The following is a 17,285-nucleotide window of genomic DNA, read 5'->3' on the forward strand; positions in this document are numbered from 1 at the left end:
GATTAAGATACTTTTTTGCATTAGACATGCTGCTGACATCTTTAGTCATGAAAATAACTGCAATTTTCAATTAGTTGGGTTCAAATATTCCTCAAGATCAAACAGCTCGTATGGATTGCCTCCTCCTTTTCAACTCTGGTTAGGACAGATTGCTTGTTGAGATTAACAAAATGGCACAGTCATTCCTATGGATTTGCTCGTCAGACTTCATGGATTTAAAAACGTCATTAGCCTTTCTCTCATGTCTCTAACACTGTACTATCAAACAGCCTAGGCTTAAACAAATAAAGGCAAATACAACACATACATTGCTAGAGAGAAGAGAATAGGACCCTGTTGCGGTTGGGTGGTCGGACTCTTCTTTCATACGGTGTCCAGCTTTGTGCCTTAACCTTTTTCTTTCTCTCTCACATGGCACTGTCATGTAGCATACTGGCCAAAGACAAATGCAGCACGTATTATACAATTCAAAAGATAAGACCCTTTTGGGTTGGGGCTTTTAAACCAGTTCTTCCATGTTTTAAAGCAGCAGACCTCTCCCTCATCCAGTGTCCAGCTCTGTGTTGTAGCTAGCTGATGTCTGTCCTGCGTGCCCCAGCCAGCCAGTGTTGGGTCTAAGTCTCTCTGTAGTAGATCTTTATCCTCCCTCCCTCTCATCCATCTAAATCAGCCAGGTCAGGACAGGCAGCACCAGCAGCAGCTAGCTCTCTAAAGCTCATATTTAGTGAGATAATCCCACTGCTGTGGATTATTAAGGTTGTAGTAGTTGTAAGTGATTATCCTTAAAAGGTTTTTTGCTGGCAGGGAGCGATAAAAAATATGCCTGTTACTTATTGTTTATGCATAATGTATCACTCAGACCCTATAATTAGACATACGGCCAGTCGACAAACAAAACACTCAACGTTTGTGTCTGTGTGTGTGTATCTGAACCCTATCAAAGTAGTGCACTATATATAGGGATGTAGTGCAATATAGCCTATGGGGAATTTCATCCTACTGGCAGCGATTGTTTGTATGTTTATGTCGGCCTACAGCAGGGGTCTGCAACAAGCGGCCAGTGGGCCAAAACCGCCTGCAAGTGATTTTTTGGGGTCCTCCAAAGTTTTTAGTTAAGATATTAAAATGTTAAAAAATTAAATCACCAGGAATTAATCCCCAAAATATTTTCTATTTATGAAATCTGTTGCCAAGTATGCAGAGACATACAGTGGGGTTCAAAATGATTGGATCCCTTGATAACCTGTATGCTCTCGTTGGCTGGCCCTCGATACATATTGGACACGATAACAACACCCACCCGTAGCACACGCTCCAGCAGGTATATCTCACTTGTCATCCCCAAAGCCATCACCCCCTTTGGCCGCCTTTCCTTCCAGTTCTCTGCTGCCAATGACTGGAATGAATTGCAAAAATCGCTGAAGCTGGAGACTTATAGTTCTCTCGCTTATTTAGTTTCATTCTGAGACATTTTCTTTTGCCAAATTAAGTTCCAACTGTAATGTTTGCCGCAATATAACATCCTGCTCGTATTTTCCCTATTAAAATTTACTTGGCTTACTTTTGATGTCACCCTAATAAAATTGTGAAACCTTTGTGAAGGTTTGGTGTGGTGAGGCAATAAGTATATTTATACTGCAGGTGTATGATATGAAGGCAGTGCGCACCAACGGATATCGACAGTTGAACTTGAGGTGAGGAATAATGCTTTAGGCCAGTGGTTCCCAAAATTTTTATAGTCCCGTACCCCTTCAAACACTCAACCTCCAGCTGCGTACCCCCTCTAGCACCAGGGTCAGCGCACTCTCAAATGCTGTCTTTTGCCATCATCGAAAGTATGCCACACATATACTATACGATACATTTATTAAACATAAGAATGAGTGAGTTTTTGTCATAACCCCACTCTTGGGAAGTGACAAAGAGCTCTTATAGGACCAGGGCACAAATAATAATATAATAATAATCAATAATTTTGCTCTTTATTTGACCATCATACATATAAAACCTTGTTTGTTCATCGAAAATTGTGAATAACTCACCACAGGTTAATGAGAAGGGTGTGCTTGAAAGGATGCACATAACTCTGCAATGTTGGGTTGTATTGGAGAGTCTCAGTCTTAAGTCATTTTCTACACAGTCGTCTGTGCCTGTATTTAGTTTTCATGCTTTTGTGAAGACCGAGAATCCAATCTCACATGGGTACGTGGTTGCAAAGGGCATCAGTGCTTTAACAGCATTGTTTTGCCAAGGCATGATACTCTGAGCGCAGCCCAGTCCAGAAATCTGGCAGTGGCTTCTGATTAAATTATATTTTCACAGAACCCGCTTGTTGCAATTTTGATCAGGCTCTCTTGTTCAGACATTGGTAAGTGGACTAGAGGCAGGGCATGAAAGGGATAATGAATCCAGTTGTTTGTGTCATTCTTTTGGGAAAGTACATGTGTAACTCACTCCGGTGCTTCGCTATATCACATTTGACATTGTCCCGTAAACTTGAGTTCATTTGCACACAAAAAATCGTACAATGATGGAAAGACCTGTGTGTTGTCCTTGTTAATGCAGACAGAAATGAGCTCCAACTTAATCATAGCCTCAATTTTGTCCTGCACATTAAATATTGTTGAGTAGAGTCCCTGTAATCCTAGATTCAGATCATTCTGTCGAGAAAAATCATCACCAAGATAGGCCAGTCGTGTGCGAAACTCGGCATCATGCAAACGGTCAGACAAGTGAAAATTATGGCCAGTAAAAATAACTTTAAGCGTGTCTCAGAATTTTAAAAAAATACACTGCTCAAAAAAATAAAGGGAACACTTAAACAACACAATGTAACTCCAAGTCAATCACACTTCTATGAAATCAAACTGTCCACTTAGGAAGCAACACTGATTGACAATAAATTTCACATGCTGTTGTGCAAATGGAATAGACAACAGGTGGAAATTATAGGAAGTTAGCAAGACACCCCCAATAAAGGAGTGGTTCTGCAGGTGGGGACCACAGACCACTTCTCAGTTCCTATGCTTCCTGGTTGATGTTTTGGTCACTTTTGAATGCTGGCGGTGCTTTCACTCTAGTGGTAGCATGAGACGGAGTCTACAACCCACACAAGTGGCTCAGGTAGTGCAGCTCATCCAGGATAGCACATCAATGCGAGATGTGGCAAGAAGGTTTGCTGTGTCTGTCAGCGTAGTGTCCAGAGCATGGAGGCACTACCAGGAGACAGGCCAGTACATCAGGAGACGTGGAGGAGGCCGTAGGAGGGAAACAACCCAGCAGCAGGACCGCTACCTCCGCCTTTGTGCAAGGAGGAGCAGGAGGAGCACTGCCAGAGCCCTGCAAAATGACCTCCAGCAGGCCACAAATGTGCATGTGTCTGCTCAAACGGTCAGAAACAGACTCCATGAGGGTGGTATGAGGGCCCGACGTCCACAGGTGGGGGTTGTGCTTACAGCCCAACACCGTGCAGGACGTTTGGCATTTGCCAGAGAACACCAAGATTGGCAAATTCGCCACTGGCGCCCTGTGCTCTTCACAGATGAAAGCAGGTTCACACTGAGCACATGTGACAGACGTGACAGTCTGGAGACGCCGTGGAGAACGTTCTGCTTCCTGTAACATCCTCCAGCATGACCGGTTTGGCGGTGGGTCAGTCATGGTGTGGGGTGGAATTTCTTTGGGGGGCCGCACAGCCCTCCATGTGCTCGCCAGAGGTAGCCTGACTGCCATTAGGTACCGAGATGAGATCCTCAGACCCCTTGTGAGACCATATGCTGGTGTGGTTGGCCCTGGGTTCCTCCTAATGCAAGACAATGCTAGACCTCATGTGGCTGGAGTGTGTCAGCAGTTCCTGCAAGAGGAAGGCATTGATGCTATGGACTGGCCCACCCGTTCCCCAGACCTGAATCCAATTGAGCACACCTGGGACATCATGTCTCGCTCCATCCACCAACGCCACGTTGCACCACAGACTGTCCAAGAGTTGGCGGATGTTTTAGTCCAGGTCTGGGTGGAGATCCCTCAGGAGACCATCCGCCACCTCATCAGGAGCATGCCCAGGCGTTGTAGGGAGGGCACAGACACTACTGAGGCCACACAGACTACTGAGCCTCATTTTGACTTGTTTTAAGGACATTACATCAAAGTTGGATCAGCCTGTAGTGTGGTTTTCCACTTTAATTTTGAGTGTGACTCCAAATCCAGACCTCCATGGGTTGATAAATTTGATTTCCATTGATCATTTTTGTATGATTTTGTTGTCAGCACATTCAACTATGTAAAGAAAAAAGTATTTAATAAGAATATTTCATTCATTCAGATCTAGGATGTGTTATTTTAGTGTTCCCTTTATTTTTTTGAGCAATGTATATAAAAAATGTGTTTTGCCCCTTGATAACCAGCGCACCTCTGTATGTTGTAAAAGAGTTACATAGTGCAGAAAATACACAAGATTTCAGGGGCCTTGCTTTAACAAAGTTAACCATTTTCACTGTAGTGTCCAAAACGTCTTTCAAGCTGTCAGGCATTCCCTTGGTAGCAAGAGCCTCTCGGCGGATCCTGCAGTGGCGTCGGGAGCAACTGCTTGCACGCGCGTTACCACTCCACTATGTCTCACTGTCATGGCTTTTGCTCCATCAGTACAGATACCAGCACATCTTGACCACCAAAGTCCATTTGATGTCACAAAGCTGTCCTGTACTTTAAAAATATCCTCTCGTGTTGTCCTGGTTTCCAGTGGTTTGCAGAAGAGGATGTCTTCCTTAATTGACCCCCCATAAATGTAACGAACATATACCAGGAGCTGTGCCAAGCCCGCTACGTCTTTTGACTCATCCAGCTGTAACAGACATATACCAGGAGCTGTGCCAAGCCCGCCACGTCTGTTGACTCATTCAGCTGTAACATATAATTCACTAGCTTGTATGCGAAGCAGTAATTGTTTCAAAACATCTCCTGCCATGTCACTGATGCGTCGTGAACCAGTGTTGTTTGATGAAGGCATTGTCTGTATAGTTTTTTTGGCCTTTTCCCCCAGCAATGTCCCAGCCATATCCACGGCAGCAGGAAGAATTAAGTACTCCACAATAGTATGGGGCTTGCCTGTCCTAGAAACTCTGTAGCTCTCCATATAAGACACTTGTTATTAATGGTATCTGTTACTCAGTCGTCTTAATTCTCTCTCAAAAACTGTGGCTTATGTTTAAGTTGGCATGTTTTATTTCTAAATGTCTGCGCAAGAGTGAAGTTTTCATTGAGTTGTGAGATAGTACTTTTGCACATATAACACACTGTGGCTGAGGAAAGGCACTACTCCCCATATGTGAACCCCAAATCAATGTAGTTCTCATCATATTTGCGCCTCTTCGATGGTCCAACGTCCCTGTCTGTTGTTCGGTGCTTTCCCGGGTAAGGGGGCAGTAGCACTTCGGCTGCATCAGATTCACAACTGTCAGTGTCCATGTTAGCTGGGCTAACAACAAATGTAGAATTACTAATGCTAGCATTGAATGTGCTCGTGGAATCAGAACAACTTGTATCGACGACAGGTGCAGGTGTAGTACTGTTGGTAGGAGTACTACCAGTAGAGCTGGTATGTGTATCTATGGATGTGGCCTTACTTTTTTTAACCATTTATCAATTTTCGAGCAAACGGAATGAGCAGCAGCTACATTTGGCTACAAAGGACTGTTAGTGGAATTCCCGCAAGAGAGTAACGGTTAATGCACAGCTGACATGCAGCTACAAATAAGGTAAAACGGATTTCAGTTTCCCTGCATTAAAATCACCGGCCACGAGAAGTGCCGCCTCTGGGTGTGCATTTTCTTGTTTGCTTATGGCCCTCTACAGCTCGTTGAGTGCGGTCTTAGTGCCAGCATCGGTTTGTGTTGGTGAATAGACAGCTACGAAATATATAGATGAAAACTCTCTTGGTAAATAGTATGGTCTGCAGCTTATTATGAGGTATTCTAACTCCGGCGAGCAAAAACTTGAGACTTCCTTATCATTAGAGGTTGCGCACTGGCTGCTGTTAACAATGATGCACACCCCTCTCCGCTTCATTTTACCCGATTATAGTCATGTTCTGGACAAAAACTGTCCCATGGCTGAATCTAGTTGCCTACAGTATTAGCCAGAGGTAAACATAGGCAGTCAGATCATTAAGCTGATACTGTGTGGTATTAAAGGGAGCATTTTCAGAGAAGAGAACATTCCGTATAAGCAGCTTGTTAGTGGCCAGTGTCCCAATCCACTGTGAATTGTGCCCATTGCCCACATTATACATAAATCTCATTGCACAATCTCTGAGGGAGTAAGTCAATGGCAGAAAAACATATCCTGCGTGTGGCCCTAGCCTTCTACTCTTCAGGAGGCATTGGTCCAGCCAGGTGTTGGGAAGATGTTGACCTGCTGGCAGCTCAAGGTTCCAGTAGAAATTATATACAGTGGGGAGAACAAGTATTTGATACACTGCCGATTTTGCAGGTTTCCCTACTTACAAAGCATGTAGAGGTCTATACTTATGTCATGCAATAACATGCAAATGAATTACTTAGAAATCATACAATGTGATTTTCTGGATTTTTGTTTTAGATTCCGTCTCTCACAGTTGAAGTGTACTTATGATAAAAATTACAGACCTCTACATGCTTTGTAAGTGGGAAAACCTGCAAAATCGACAGTGTATCAAATACTTGTTCTCCCCACTGTATATAACACTAAGGAAGCACTTTTATCCAAAGCCACTTACATTCCAGTGTTCCATATGTTTTTTGTATGAATATGTGAAACTGTAGGAATTGAACCTGGCTAGGAATGGACATTGCTATGAATGGACATTGCTCGCACCAAGCTCTTACCAACTGAGCCAGCCAGTATAACAGGGTACCAGTGGCCTCATTTGTTGACTGTCATGTTCTAAGGTTGACACGGCCAGTGAAGTGGAGGAATTGGACATTGATGTGTCCCCAGCACCGTACACCGCTCTCAGAGGAGCCGCCAAGCTACAGGTCTTCATCGGCAGATACAGGTAAGGACTGACAGACACAGATTTGGCCAAAGCAGCAGTATGCCTTCACTAAATACCGAAGGCATACTATTTAGTAGTATGCCTTCGGAATTTAGTAGATTGAATTGGAGACCAGTTATGATATTTTTTTTCTCTCACTAAGAATGTTATTCGTTTTTGTCTTATCTCAGCATTCAACTGTAACAATGCGATTAGATGGGTAATGTTTATAATACATGATAATGTGACTTTATTTTTCCCAAGCTATAACCCCTATGATGGTCCAAATGATAACCCAGAGGTGGAGCTGCCACTCACCGCTGGGGAGTACATCTATGTTTATGGCGGTATGGATGACGACGGCTTCTATGAAGGTGAGCCTTCTCCAAAACCTTAAAGGGGCAATCAGCAGTTGCTACATCCAAAACATTAATTCTTAAAGAAAATAACGTATAAATGCCTCATGAGCTTAATTCAACTGTTTTACTCCATCAAAACCGCAAAAATAAGGTTGTTTTACGCCAATGTTTGTAAACAACGTTAACAAACCCTATATAGCATCAAAACATGGTTCAAACTATAATTTTGATATCATGGATGGTCAGTCCTTGCATCTGAATTTGAATTTGAGTGGTTACATTTCTCCAAATCCATCCTGTAGCTTTTTACCAAAACAGGGGCTGGGATGACACTTTGTTATTTTTTCTACTGCCCACTTTAATTTCATAACAGTTTTATAAAGTTCGATTTTTTTTTACACTGAAAGTTCCCATTTTAACACTGACATTTTAACACGGTCAAGGTTTTTAGTGTCGACATACCAAACACAAGTCTGTCTCTCTGTGTCCCCCTGCAGGTGAGCTGATGGACGGGCGGAGAGGGCTGGTCCCCTCCAACTTTGTGGAGCGCGTCTCAGATGACGACATGATGAGCGCCCACGTTCCAGAGGGCACGGACATATCCCACAACTCCTTGCTGGACAGCAGCCTGCACAGTGCCAGCCACCAGCACCACCTCCGCCTGGGGAGCCCAGGTACCTCTGAGAGGACCGACCCTACGTTTGCAGCCTCCAACCCAGGTCCCCTATCTGTCTCTTTCCCCTCAGGGGAGCAAGTCCCGGCCCCCACGGACCCCTCCCCCCGTCCCCTCCTCTCCCCAGCCCCCCTCACCAACGGCCTGGACCTAGACCTGGAGGTGGGGGTGGACACTGTGCCTTACCCGCGCAAGCTCACCCTCATCAAGCAGCTGGCCAAGAGCATCATCATTGGCTGGGATGGGCCGCTGGTGCCAGCGGGCTGGGGCAATGTGTGGAGCTACAATGTGTACGTGGACCAGGAGCTGAGGCTCAACGTGCCCTTCGGCTCTCAGACTAAAGCTGTCCTAGAGAGACTAGACGTCAATCTCAAGGCCTATCGAGTGTCTGTGCAGAGCCTGACTGAGCGCGGCAGCTCAGACCAGCTCCGTTGCTCCATGCTGGTGGGCAGGGACGTATGTGTGGCGCCCACCCAGCTCAGAGTCGACCGTGTTACCGCCACCTCGGCCAGCCTGTCGTGGCTGCCCAGCAACAGTAACTATGTGCACATTGTGTCCTTGAACGAGGAGGAGATGGAGCTGGTGAAGGCTGGCAGCTACTCGCTGTGTCTCAGTAACCTTACGCCCAGCCTGCACTACACGGTCAAGGTGGAGGCTCGGCCACACCAAACCCCCTGGGAGCTTCCCCAGGAGAGGCGGGAACACAAGACCGCCACCACTACCTTTACCGTGCTGGCCGCAGGTAAGTGAGTAACCAGGGTAGAGAGATAGCTGAAGAACTGCCGATTTTAAATTTTTTACATGAAAATATATTCCACTCACCTGGTGTTCCCAGGTCTTTAAAACAGGCCTTGATTAGAGAGGACAAATGAAATCAGGCCCTGTTTAAGACCTAAGATTAGCTTGTCTTCTAATATGTATTACCTCCACTCCCAGGTCCCCCTGATGCTCCTCTGGATGTGCAGCTGGAGCAGGGGCCCTCCCCGGGAATCGCCCTTATCAGCTGGCTGCCTGTCACCATCGATGCTGCTGGGACCTCCAACGGAGTACGCGTTACCGGATACACCATCTATGCTGACAAGAAAAAGGCAATAACTGTAGTGTTGTGTTTCTGCACCTGAATGCACTGGAAACAGAGGAGAGTGTTTAAGGTTTTGGATGTAATGGGGTTGAAATTATGCTAAGAGGTAAATGAGTTTGAATCGGTGTGTCTGTCAAGCCAGTGTTTTCAGAGAGGTTCTGTGCTCTAAAGACCCATTGAGTCTGTTGCTCTCTTCCTCAAGACGCTGGTTTGTGTTTAAATGTGCCATGGTATTTGCAGTGCTTCAGCTTGGGCTGTGAACAGTATCTGTGATAATGGCTTGTCCTATGCCGCTGACTTTTATATCCTTTTAGTCAGAAGTGTTTTACGTCTCTGTGTGAGGATAGTGTGTGTGAGGAGTGTTTTGCTGTGAGGATAATGTGTAGGAGTGTTTTGCTGTGAGGATAATGTGTAGGACTGTTTTGCTGTGAAGATAATGTGTAGGACTGTTTGCTGTGAATATATTTTGTGTAGAGAGTATGTGTCTGTGCTGCTGACACTACCCATCTCCTCTTCTGCCATACCCTAGGTGTTGGAAGTGTCATCCCCCACGGCAGGCAGTGCCCTAATGGGCCCGTCTCAAATCCAGTCCCTTATGACGGCCCATCAGCTCACCGTGCGCACCATGTCCGGCCACGGGGAGTCCACTGACTCTGTGCCAGTCAACGTGCCCGCCAAGCTAGCCGCCATCATGACGGACCAGGCCTCGGCTACCTCCGCCCCTTGCTCCTTGTCACCCCCCGTTCACCAGTCACCACCCTACCAGTCACCCCCTGTCCACCAGTCACCCCCCTTCTTGTCTTCATCACCACCCGTACAGCCCCAATCCCCGTCCTATGGGAACTCAGCTGCCAAAGTCTCCACGCTACCCTACGCCACGGCCTCACCGCCGCTAGACGCACACGCCATGGTCCCTAACGGGGGGCTGCCCTCTGCCAACTCTCCCCCAGTCCACACCCTCCACACAGAGGCCTCCTCCCCACTCGCTGCCTCGTACGCAGAGGCCTGGGCCAACCCCTTAGCAAAGTCTCCTGTTCCCCCTCGGGATGCCTTGGCAGTGCATGAGGCCACCATGTCACCTCTAGTAGCACCAAACTATCAGGCCAAGTTGCCATCAGTACCATCAGCCTATGAGGCTATGATGTCACCACCAATACAACCAGCCTTTCAGGCCATGCTACCACCAGCCTCTCACATCAACACAACGGTACTTACAGTAATGCAACAACACCTCCTCTAAAACTCTCATCTAGAACTCTAGAACTCACCTCATGGCTCCAGACTTACTTTTTTCCTGTGGTGACACTGGTGACACTAACATTTTCAGTTTGTGGCACAAGGCCATTATTCGGTCGCACCAAACTTTGTTGCGGCATCACACAATAGTAAAAAAATTGCAATCATCTTATAAAGTAATTCGCAGTGCTACTGAGATGGTATGATTCATGAAACGTGTTCAAGCAGGGTTGCATGATCAATATATTTTTATGTGTAACCTAAACTAGTGATTGTCATGAATTTTGGGTTGACAATTACTCTATTGTTTCTATATTTTACTGTCAATATAAATTGCAGAATTGCACATTTATTCTGTTCAATAGAGATTAATTTGCTTAGCAAAATGTTGTGTGTATAAATTAAATATCACATAAGGTAATTAATTTGGGCCTAATTCACCATCTGAGGAAGTGGAAACTCAAAATGCATTAGGTAGATCGCTAAATATAATATGTTGCTAGTTAGCCGTGTAATTGATGAATGTAACAGTAAATGTAACGTCCTAAAAACTTTGCAGCATACCCATTTATGTCTATAGCCTTTGCAGTCTCCGCACACCGTCAATGTTGAGAGTAATACCTGCAGAAAGCTGAGACCCTCTTCTCACCAACAGGCACAGCTGCTTTCAAAACGTTTATTTTGGCGCAAATGCATTTTTTTTATGTTGCAATAATTTTTCTCTCCCACTAGCCTACTCAGCGGGAAAGGAGAAACAGACACTTTCATGCAGGGATCAGGAAAATAATGCACTTTAGACTACTGTTTTATCAAATCATGCTTTTAGCTGCCCCAAAATATGTTTTGAGTGACCAGCTTGAATTTGCAGTTCGCACCGATCCGGCCAATCAAACATTTTACTCACACAGCCTAAGAATCGCAAAATGCGACTAAATGGTCTCAGTCTGGAGCCTTGCAACTGCTCTAAAATATATAGTACTAGATGTATGTTATTATCTAGTTTACGTTATTATAACTATTTTAACTAAGTGTATGTTGTATGTACGCCTGTCTGTTCTCCAGGTCAATGCAGCCTTGCCCCCCAGCCAGAGTCCAGTCCCAGGCCTAGTCCCAGCAGCAGCCATGGAGCAGAGCAGAGCAGTCACAGAAATCCCTGGAGCTCCCCGTCCTGTCATGTCCATCACAGACTTTCTCCCCATGGAGGACTACTCCCGTGCAAACCTTTCAACCCCTGAGCCCTGCCCCACCCCACCCCAGGACAGACACTCTCTCCAGCCCCCCAAAGCCCCCTCTCCCCTGGAGTCAGAACCAGACTACTCCATGGAGAGGTCGACCACACGCCTGGTGTCCATGGAGGAGTTCCTCAGGCAGGAGAAGGACCCAGGCTTCAGCAGGCAGCCACAGGTTGGTTAGTTAGTTATTTAGTACTGACTGTGCTTTTTTGGAATGTGATAACATTAAATATCATTGCCAGTTTTCTGGGCAGATGCAATACGCACGGCATCTCTGTGTTCTTTATTGTTACAATGTTCCCCTCACATTGGCTAGTACTCTGTGCTTTAATCCTCTGATGATGTTCATTGCCGAAATAAACTCTTTCTCACCCAGCCTTTCTCAACTCTTTCTCATCCAGCCTCACCCCTTGTCTAGATGAACCAGTAACTCATCTAGGTCTAGGAAAGGCTGTGGGATCATTACCTCGTATTTATCAACATGGTGCTTTAGACTAGGGGTCGTGACCCCTAAAAAAGGCCGCACTTGACAATTGCGCTTGAATCGTTCCATTGTGAATGGATAGGCCTGCTACGTTATGAAACCACACAATATTGCAGACTTTGATATTACCGGAAAATAAAGTGTGAGAATGTCGAGGCACAGAAACTCACATTAATACCTTTGTCAGATAGAAAATAATTCTTATTGGAGAGAGTTTTTCGAAAGCGAACGATTCCCTCGGCTGTGCATGTTTCTAACAGAAAACATCATCAGTAAGTGTCCCACATGAGTGATGACTGCTAACCTCCAATGCTTGGAATAGCACTTTGGGACCTGCTTTCCAATCAGTTTGACTGTGATCCTGGTTCAGTTGACATGCCGGTAAGTGAAGTCAAACAGCTGATCGAGCTGTCATGGGACCGAATGCAGCAGACAATGCATTTACAGGTCACTACGGAGGAGTTTTGATTCCTGACTCAAAGGGAATACACTTCCGTCTCCCTCTGAGCATTAAAACTCATGGTACCCTTCATCAGCTCATATCTGTGTGAAGCTGGATTCAGTGCTCTCGTCTGCATATAAAAAATGTATCCAGGTTGGATGTGACAGCAGAGACGAGGTGCGTACCGTCAACCACGCCCCCTGACTTTGAGAAGCTCTGACTGGACATGCATCAAGCACACCCATCTCATTAGTGGTGGTGAGATAAGAGAGATTATGTTAGACTCATTTGCTATTGACTGTCATAGCCACAAATAAAAAAGTAAACATTGGATGTTAATTACATCATTTCTTTTAAATGGTTGGGGTCGTGCAAACTTTCAGATATCAAAATGGAACCCCTGGACTAAAGAGCATTGAGGATAGTGGCATTATACCAAGACATACCAACGTTCATAGTAACATTTCCTACTATGAAAATGAGCATTTGGAGGATTTACCTTGTCAATTTACGTTTCATTTGTATTGACATGATTGGTTATTCCACATGCTCTAAGCCTGTCCTTGTACTGTGTGGTTGTGCTCTGTGTGTCAGGGTTATGCGGTAGGCCTGGTGGAGCCTCTGTACGGTGCAACAGAGAACAGTAGGGGCTCGGACCTGTCTGATATCCTGGAGGAAGAGGAGGAGGATATGTACTCAGACCCCCCTGGACCCGCCCTGGCCCGGGGATACACCACAGGGGCCGACAGGGTAAACATTCACTACAAACACTTGATTTTACTGATCTTGCTGAGGAGGACAGCCTCTGTTTTTGTTACGTTTGCTTTACTTTCCCTCTTTCATTCTTGAATTCACTCACTGTTTTGATTCTTTTTTTTTTGTATGTCACACTTCACCCCTACCTTATGCCACCATGCCCTGCCCAACCTGCTCACATCCGCCTCCTTCCTGAACTCCTATCTCCATATCCTACATCCAACCTCTTACCTTCAACCTGTGACACCCTCTCCTCTGTGACCCTTGACCCATGACCCCTGTAGCCAGACCAGTGGGAGGTGCCGGACAGTGACGAGGAGATTCTGGAGAGTATCCTGAAGCTTCCTCCACAGGCCCACGCTCAGGCCTACCACTACCATCACGGTCATTATCACCTCAACAAGCACCTGTTCAGCATCCCAGAGGTCACTGATGAAGAGGACAACAGCGTGGACGAGGACTATAATCACCGTCGCCACCGAAGACAGTCCCAAGCCAGGCCCAGCCGCACACACCTCCACCCCGATGACCCCCACTACCACAGAACCCGAGACCAGCCTCACCACCACCACCACCACAGCAGCAGAGCTGAAGCCAAAGAGCCTTTACCCAGACACAGTGGTGGTGCTGTTGTCAGGGCTCGGCCCCAGCACAGGGTCCACTACGCAGACACAGTAGACAGCATCAGCTACCCTGAGGAGGGGGAGCTGGTCCTCGGGCCCAGTAAGGAGATGTGGGTGCGTCAGGCCCCCCAGAAGGTCCACAGCAGTGGGGGAAGGAACGGAGTGGGGACGGTTGCCCTGGTAGGCGGGCTAGGGGACAGGCTCAGAAGAGAAGCCTTGCTACGGAGTCAGATGGCGGTCGCTGCGTTAACGTCCCAGGCCACCGGCCACGCACCATGCTCCTACCTAGTCAGCAAGACCGTACGGACGGTCAAGTCCCCTGTGGGCTCGGTAGCAGAGATCGACATTGAGTATGGGACTGACGAGGAGGATCCATTAACCTATGACCGCGGGGAACGCGGGGAGGTGGTGGTGGAGCAGATGAGTTCTGAGTGGTGGGTGGAGGGGTCACCGCCTGACCCCCTCACGCTGGCCCTGCGCCGGGGAAAACCTGCCCTCCAGGCCATTGCAGCTGCTGCAGCAGAATGGGTGTGTTCTCACTCGTTGTACCCCGTGGCTGTATTTAAATTCCCTCTTCTCTACCGGCGTCTGTGTAGTTGGCTTGTCATGCGTCGCATGTCCCCTTTATCTGAGATCCTAGCGTCTGTCTGTCTGTCTGTCTGACGACACCGTTGCTTCTCCAGACTCATTCAAGCTGCACAAGGCCTGAAAAAACACCTGATCCTTATTGCATACTACTCATGTCTCTAACCCTGCAGTCCCTTACTGTACAACCTGAATGCAAGTTATTGTCTTATGTGCTGCTGTCTTTCTCTCTGACTGACTGTCTGTGTGTGTGTGTTTATGTTGACCAGGAGCCTGGCAGAGACCCGTCAATGGAGGCTAGTGCTGGGTGGAGCGGACAGGCTGAGCTCTCTCCTAAGCTGACCAGGGCAGAGGCCAGGCAGGAGCTCAATGGTCAGAATCTCATTCCTCATCCTTCTTCTCACCCCCCCCCCCCCCACCCCCCCTCTCGAGCGCTCTCTCTCTCTTTATCTCTGTCTCTCTTGTTCTGCGATCTATCTATCTCTTCCTCTCTCTCTGTCTGCCGTCTGCCTCTGTTGGTCTGCCTGTCTCTGTCTCTCTCTCTCTGAGAAAGACACCAGGATGTTAGATTCTGAGTTTGTGTGTGTGTGTGGGGGGGGGGATAGGGTGATTGGGGAGAGCGAGAGATGGCCTGTAAGCTTAGAACCGGCTTAACTTCAAAATGGCTTGTCATGAGATGGATGAGAGGAAGAGACAACCATGAAAATAGTACCCTAGATTAGCCCACAGTGAAACCAACCAAGCTGGAGTCTCTCTCTGCATCTTTCTCTCTCTCTCTCTCTCACTTTTTCCATCCCTCCTGTCTCTCGTTCTGCCTCTATCACTCTCTTTCTCTCCCTCTTTCAATCTCACAGCTGTGTTCTCATGGAAAAGCTCACAGATATATTTCTGCTATTATCAGCGGCAGGTGGAAGAACAAGGAATATGCAGATACATATATAGGACACACACACACATGCACTCTGCGCGTACGCCCCCACGACACTAGAGAGGGAGGGAGGGATCAGCGAAGATGTTGTTCTCACATACAGTATCTCCAAATATCTATACAGACAGAGGATATAAATGTGGTCTATTTCTTCCTGTCAGCTCTGCTCTGCTTGCCTATAGTCTGACTGTTGCTACATACAGATGGGCTGATCCCTCCTAATGAGATCGAACCTTGTCTCATTGGTGCAGCTTAAGTCCTAGTTATCTACAGCAGTTCACATTCCCTACACTGCCCTATAGGCCTGCATATAGGTCTAGGTAATCAGTCATCTTGATCCCTACATCACATAGACCAGTGATGGGCAACTCTAATGGGGGTGGGGGCCACAAAAACGTCTGAATTCATCATAAGGGGGCGCAGTGACTGGCAGGTCTGTGTACCCACATCCATATACACACATATGCAGTCAGAACTGGCCCAAGCCTGTTGGGGGAGTGGGAGTGGGCTCTTCCGTGTGGATTTCGAGAACTGTGGGCGTGGGGGATGTGTGTGGGTGTGTATGACCAGGCAAATCCAGGTGTATGCATCGCAATGCTTAGGCTAGCTGTTGCTCCAAATAATGTCGGATCTGTTTGTGTGTTTGCATGAAGAGAGCATGGAGCCTGTGCGGCCTATAGGAGACAACGAGGTGCGTATCTTTGTAGCGCTGTTCCCCTACGACCCGGTTAACATGTCCCCGAACCCTGATGCCGCTGAGGAGGAACTGCCCTTCAGAGAGGGACAGATCATCAAGGTATGGCCCCAACTGGTTAAAATTATAGTATTGCCTGCTGGAATAGTGATATCCCTAGCACCATGTTTTACACACTCTCTCATCTAATCTATCATTAATTATAGGCTGTTCAAGGCAAAACGTTTATCCATGTTAAGCTTCTTCTATTAATAAGTTAAGACAGTAATAGCGCAACCTAACGGCAGCCATCTTGTTTTCTCTCTTCACCTTCCCCATCCTCCATTATCCTGTACAGATCTACGGAGATAAAGACTCAGACGGGTTCTACCACGGTGAATTGAATGGTCGTCACGGTTACGTACCGTGTAACATGGTGTCTGAGATTCAGGTGGAGGATGAGGAGACCAGAGAGACACTCCTGCAGCAGGGCTTCCTGTCTACCCACGCAAACATGGAGAAGATAGGTAGGCACAACTGTCAGTAACAGCACCAGTCAATCATCAAAGGGTTTTACATCTGTCAATCATATCAACAGCCAATCCCAGCAGGGTTCATCCCACAAGTGTCCAATTTAACAGGGCCCTTCTCTGATCCAAGTTACCCACTGCCCATGTAATCAAACAATCAATCAAGTACAGTTGAATTGTATTATTCTTTCTGTTTGGTGTCAGCTCAATGGTTTGTATTGATGTTGTCAGCCTGTACACTTCACTTTAAAATATGCACCAACTGCGGTCTAACACTTTTCAGCAGGTGTGGGTAGGTTCTTTGTCGTTTTGTTTTAATGAAATCTCCATTGTCCATGTTGTGGAGTGGAAGTGAAAGAAAGTAAAAATGGCAATACAGAAATACTGTAGCTATGACCATTAGGGTGAAGTGTCAGATGTTGTGAGTTTCATAACTATTTTTATTTTTTACTCCTCTCTTACTAGTCTTGAAATCAACCAGCTGTGACTCGATAATATACTGTACTTCAAACTTGAATAATTTGAAATGAAAGCAAAAGTCTGTTTCTTCACCACAATCTGTTGGGGGAAATCCTCACAACCGGTAAAACAGCAGCTGCGTCTTAGTTAATGGAAAACATTAATTTGACCTATTAACTTTTTACTGTAATTGACCCATTTACTTTGTAAGAATT

At 46.5% G+C, this 17,285-nt stretch overlaps 1 protein-coding gene across 1 annotated transcript in view; it reads left to right on the plus strand.

The window, feature by feature from the left end:
* LOC110537838 (peripheral-type benzodiazepine receptor-associated protein 1) overlaps nt 1-17,285 on the plus strand; it is a 174,203-nt gene that overhangs the window by 135,564 nt on the left and 21,354 nt on the right. Inside the window, exons 15-25 of the mRNA XM_036937863.2 lie at nt 6,924-7,030; nt 7,274-7,383; nt 7,866-8,783; nt 8,978-9,129; nt 9,652-10,329; nt 11,421-11,762; nt 13,111-13,266; nt 13,557-14,423; nt 14,750-14,852; nt 16,062-16,204; nt 16,440-16,608. Of these exons, the coding sequence (XP_036793758.2) occupies nt 6,924-7,030; nt 7,274-7,383; nt 7,866-8,783; nt 8,978-9,129; nt 9,652-10,329; nt 11,421-11,762; nt 13,111-13,266; nt 13,557-14,423; nt 14,750-14,852; nt 16,062-16,204; nt 16,440-16,608 (3,745 nt within the window). The remainder of the gene's footprint in view (nt 1-6,923; nt 7,031-7,273; nt 7,384-7,865; nt 8,784-8,977; nt 9,130-9,651; nt 10,330-11,420; nt 11,763-13,110; nt 13,267-13,556; nt 14,424-14,749; nt 14,853-16,061; nt 16,205-16,439; nt 16,609-17,285) is intronic.

The sequence above is a fragment of the Oncorhynchus mykiss genome, chromosome 12, assembly GCF_057628025.1.
Source record: "Oncorhynchus mykiss isolate SJ-2025 chromosome 12, ASM5762802v1, whole genome shotgun sequence".
Taxonomy (NCBI): Eukaryota; Metazoa; Chordata; class Actinopteri; order Salmoniformes; family Salmonidae; genus Oncorhynchus; species Oncorhynchus mykiss.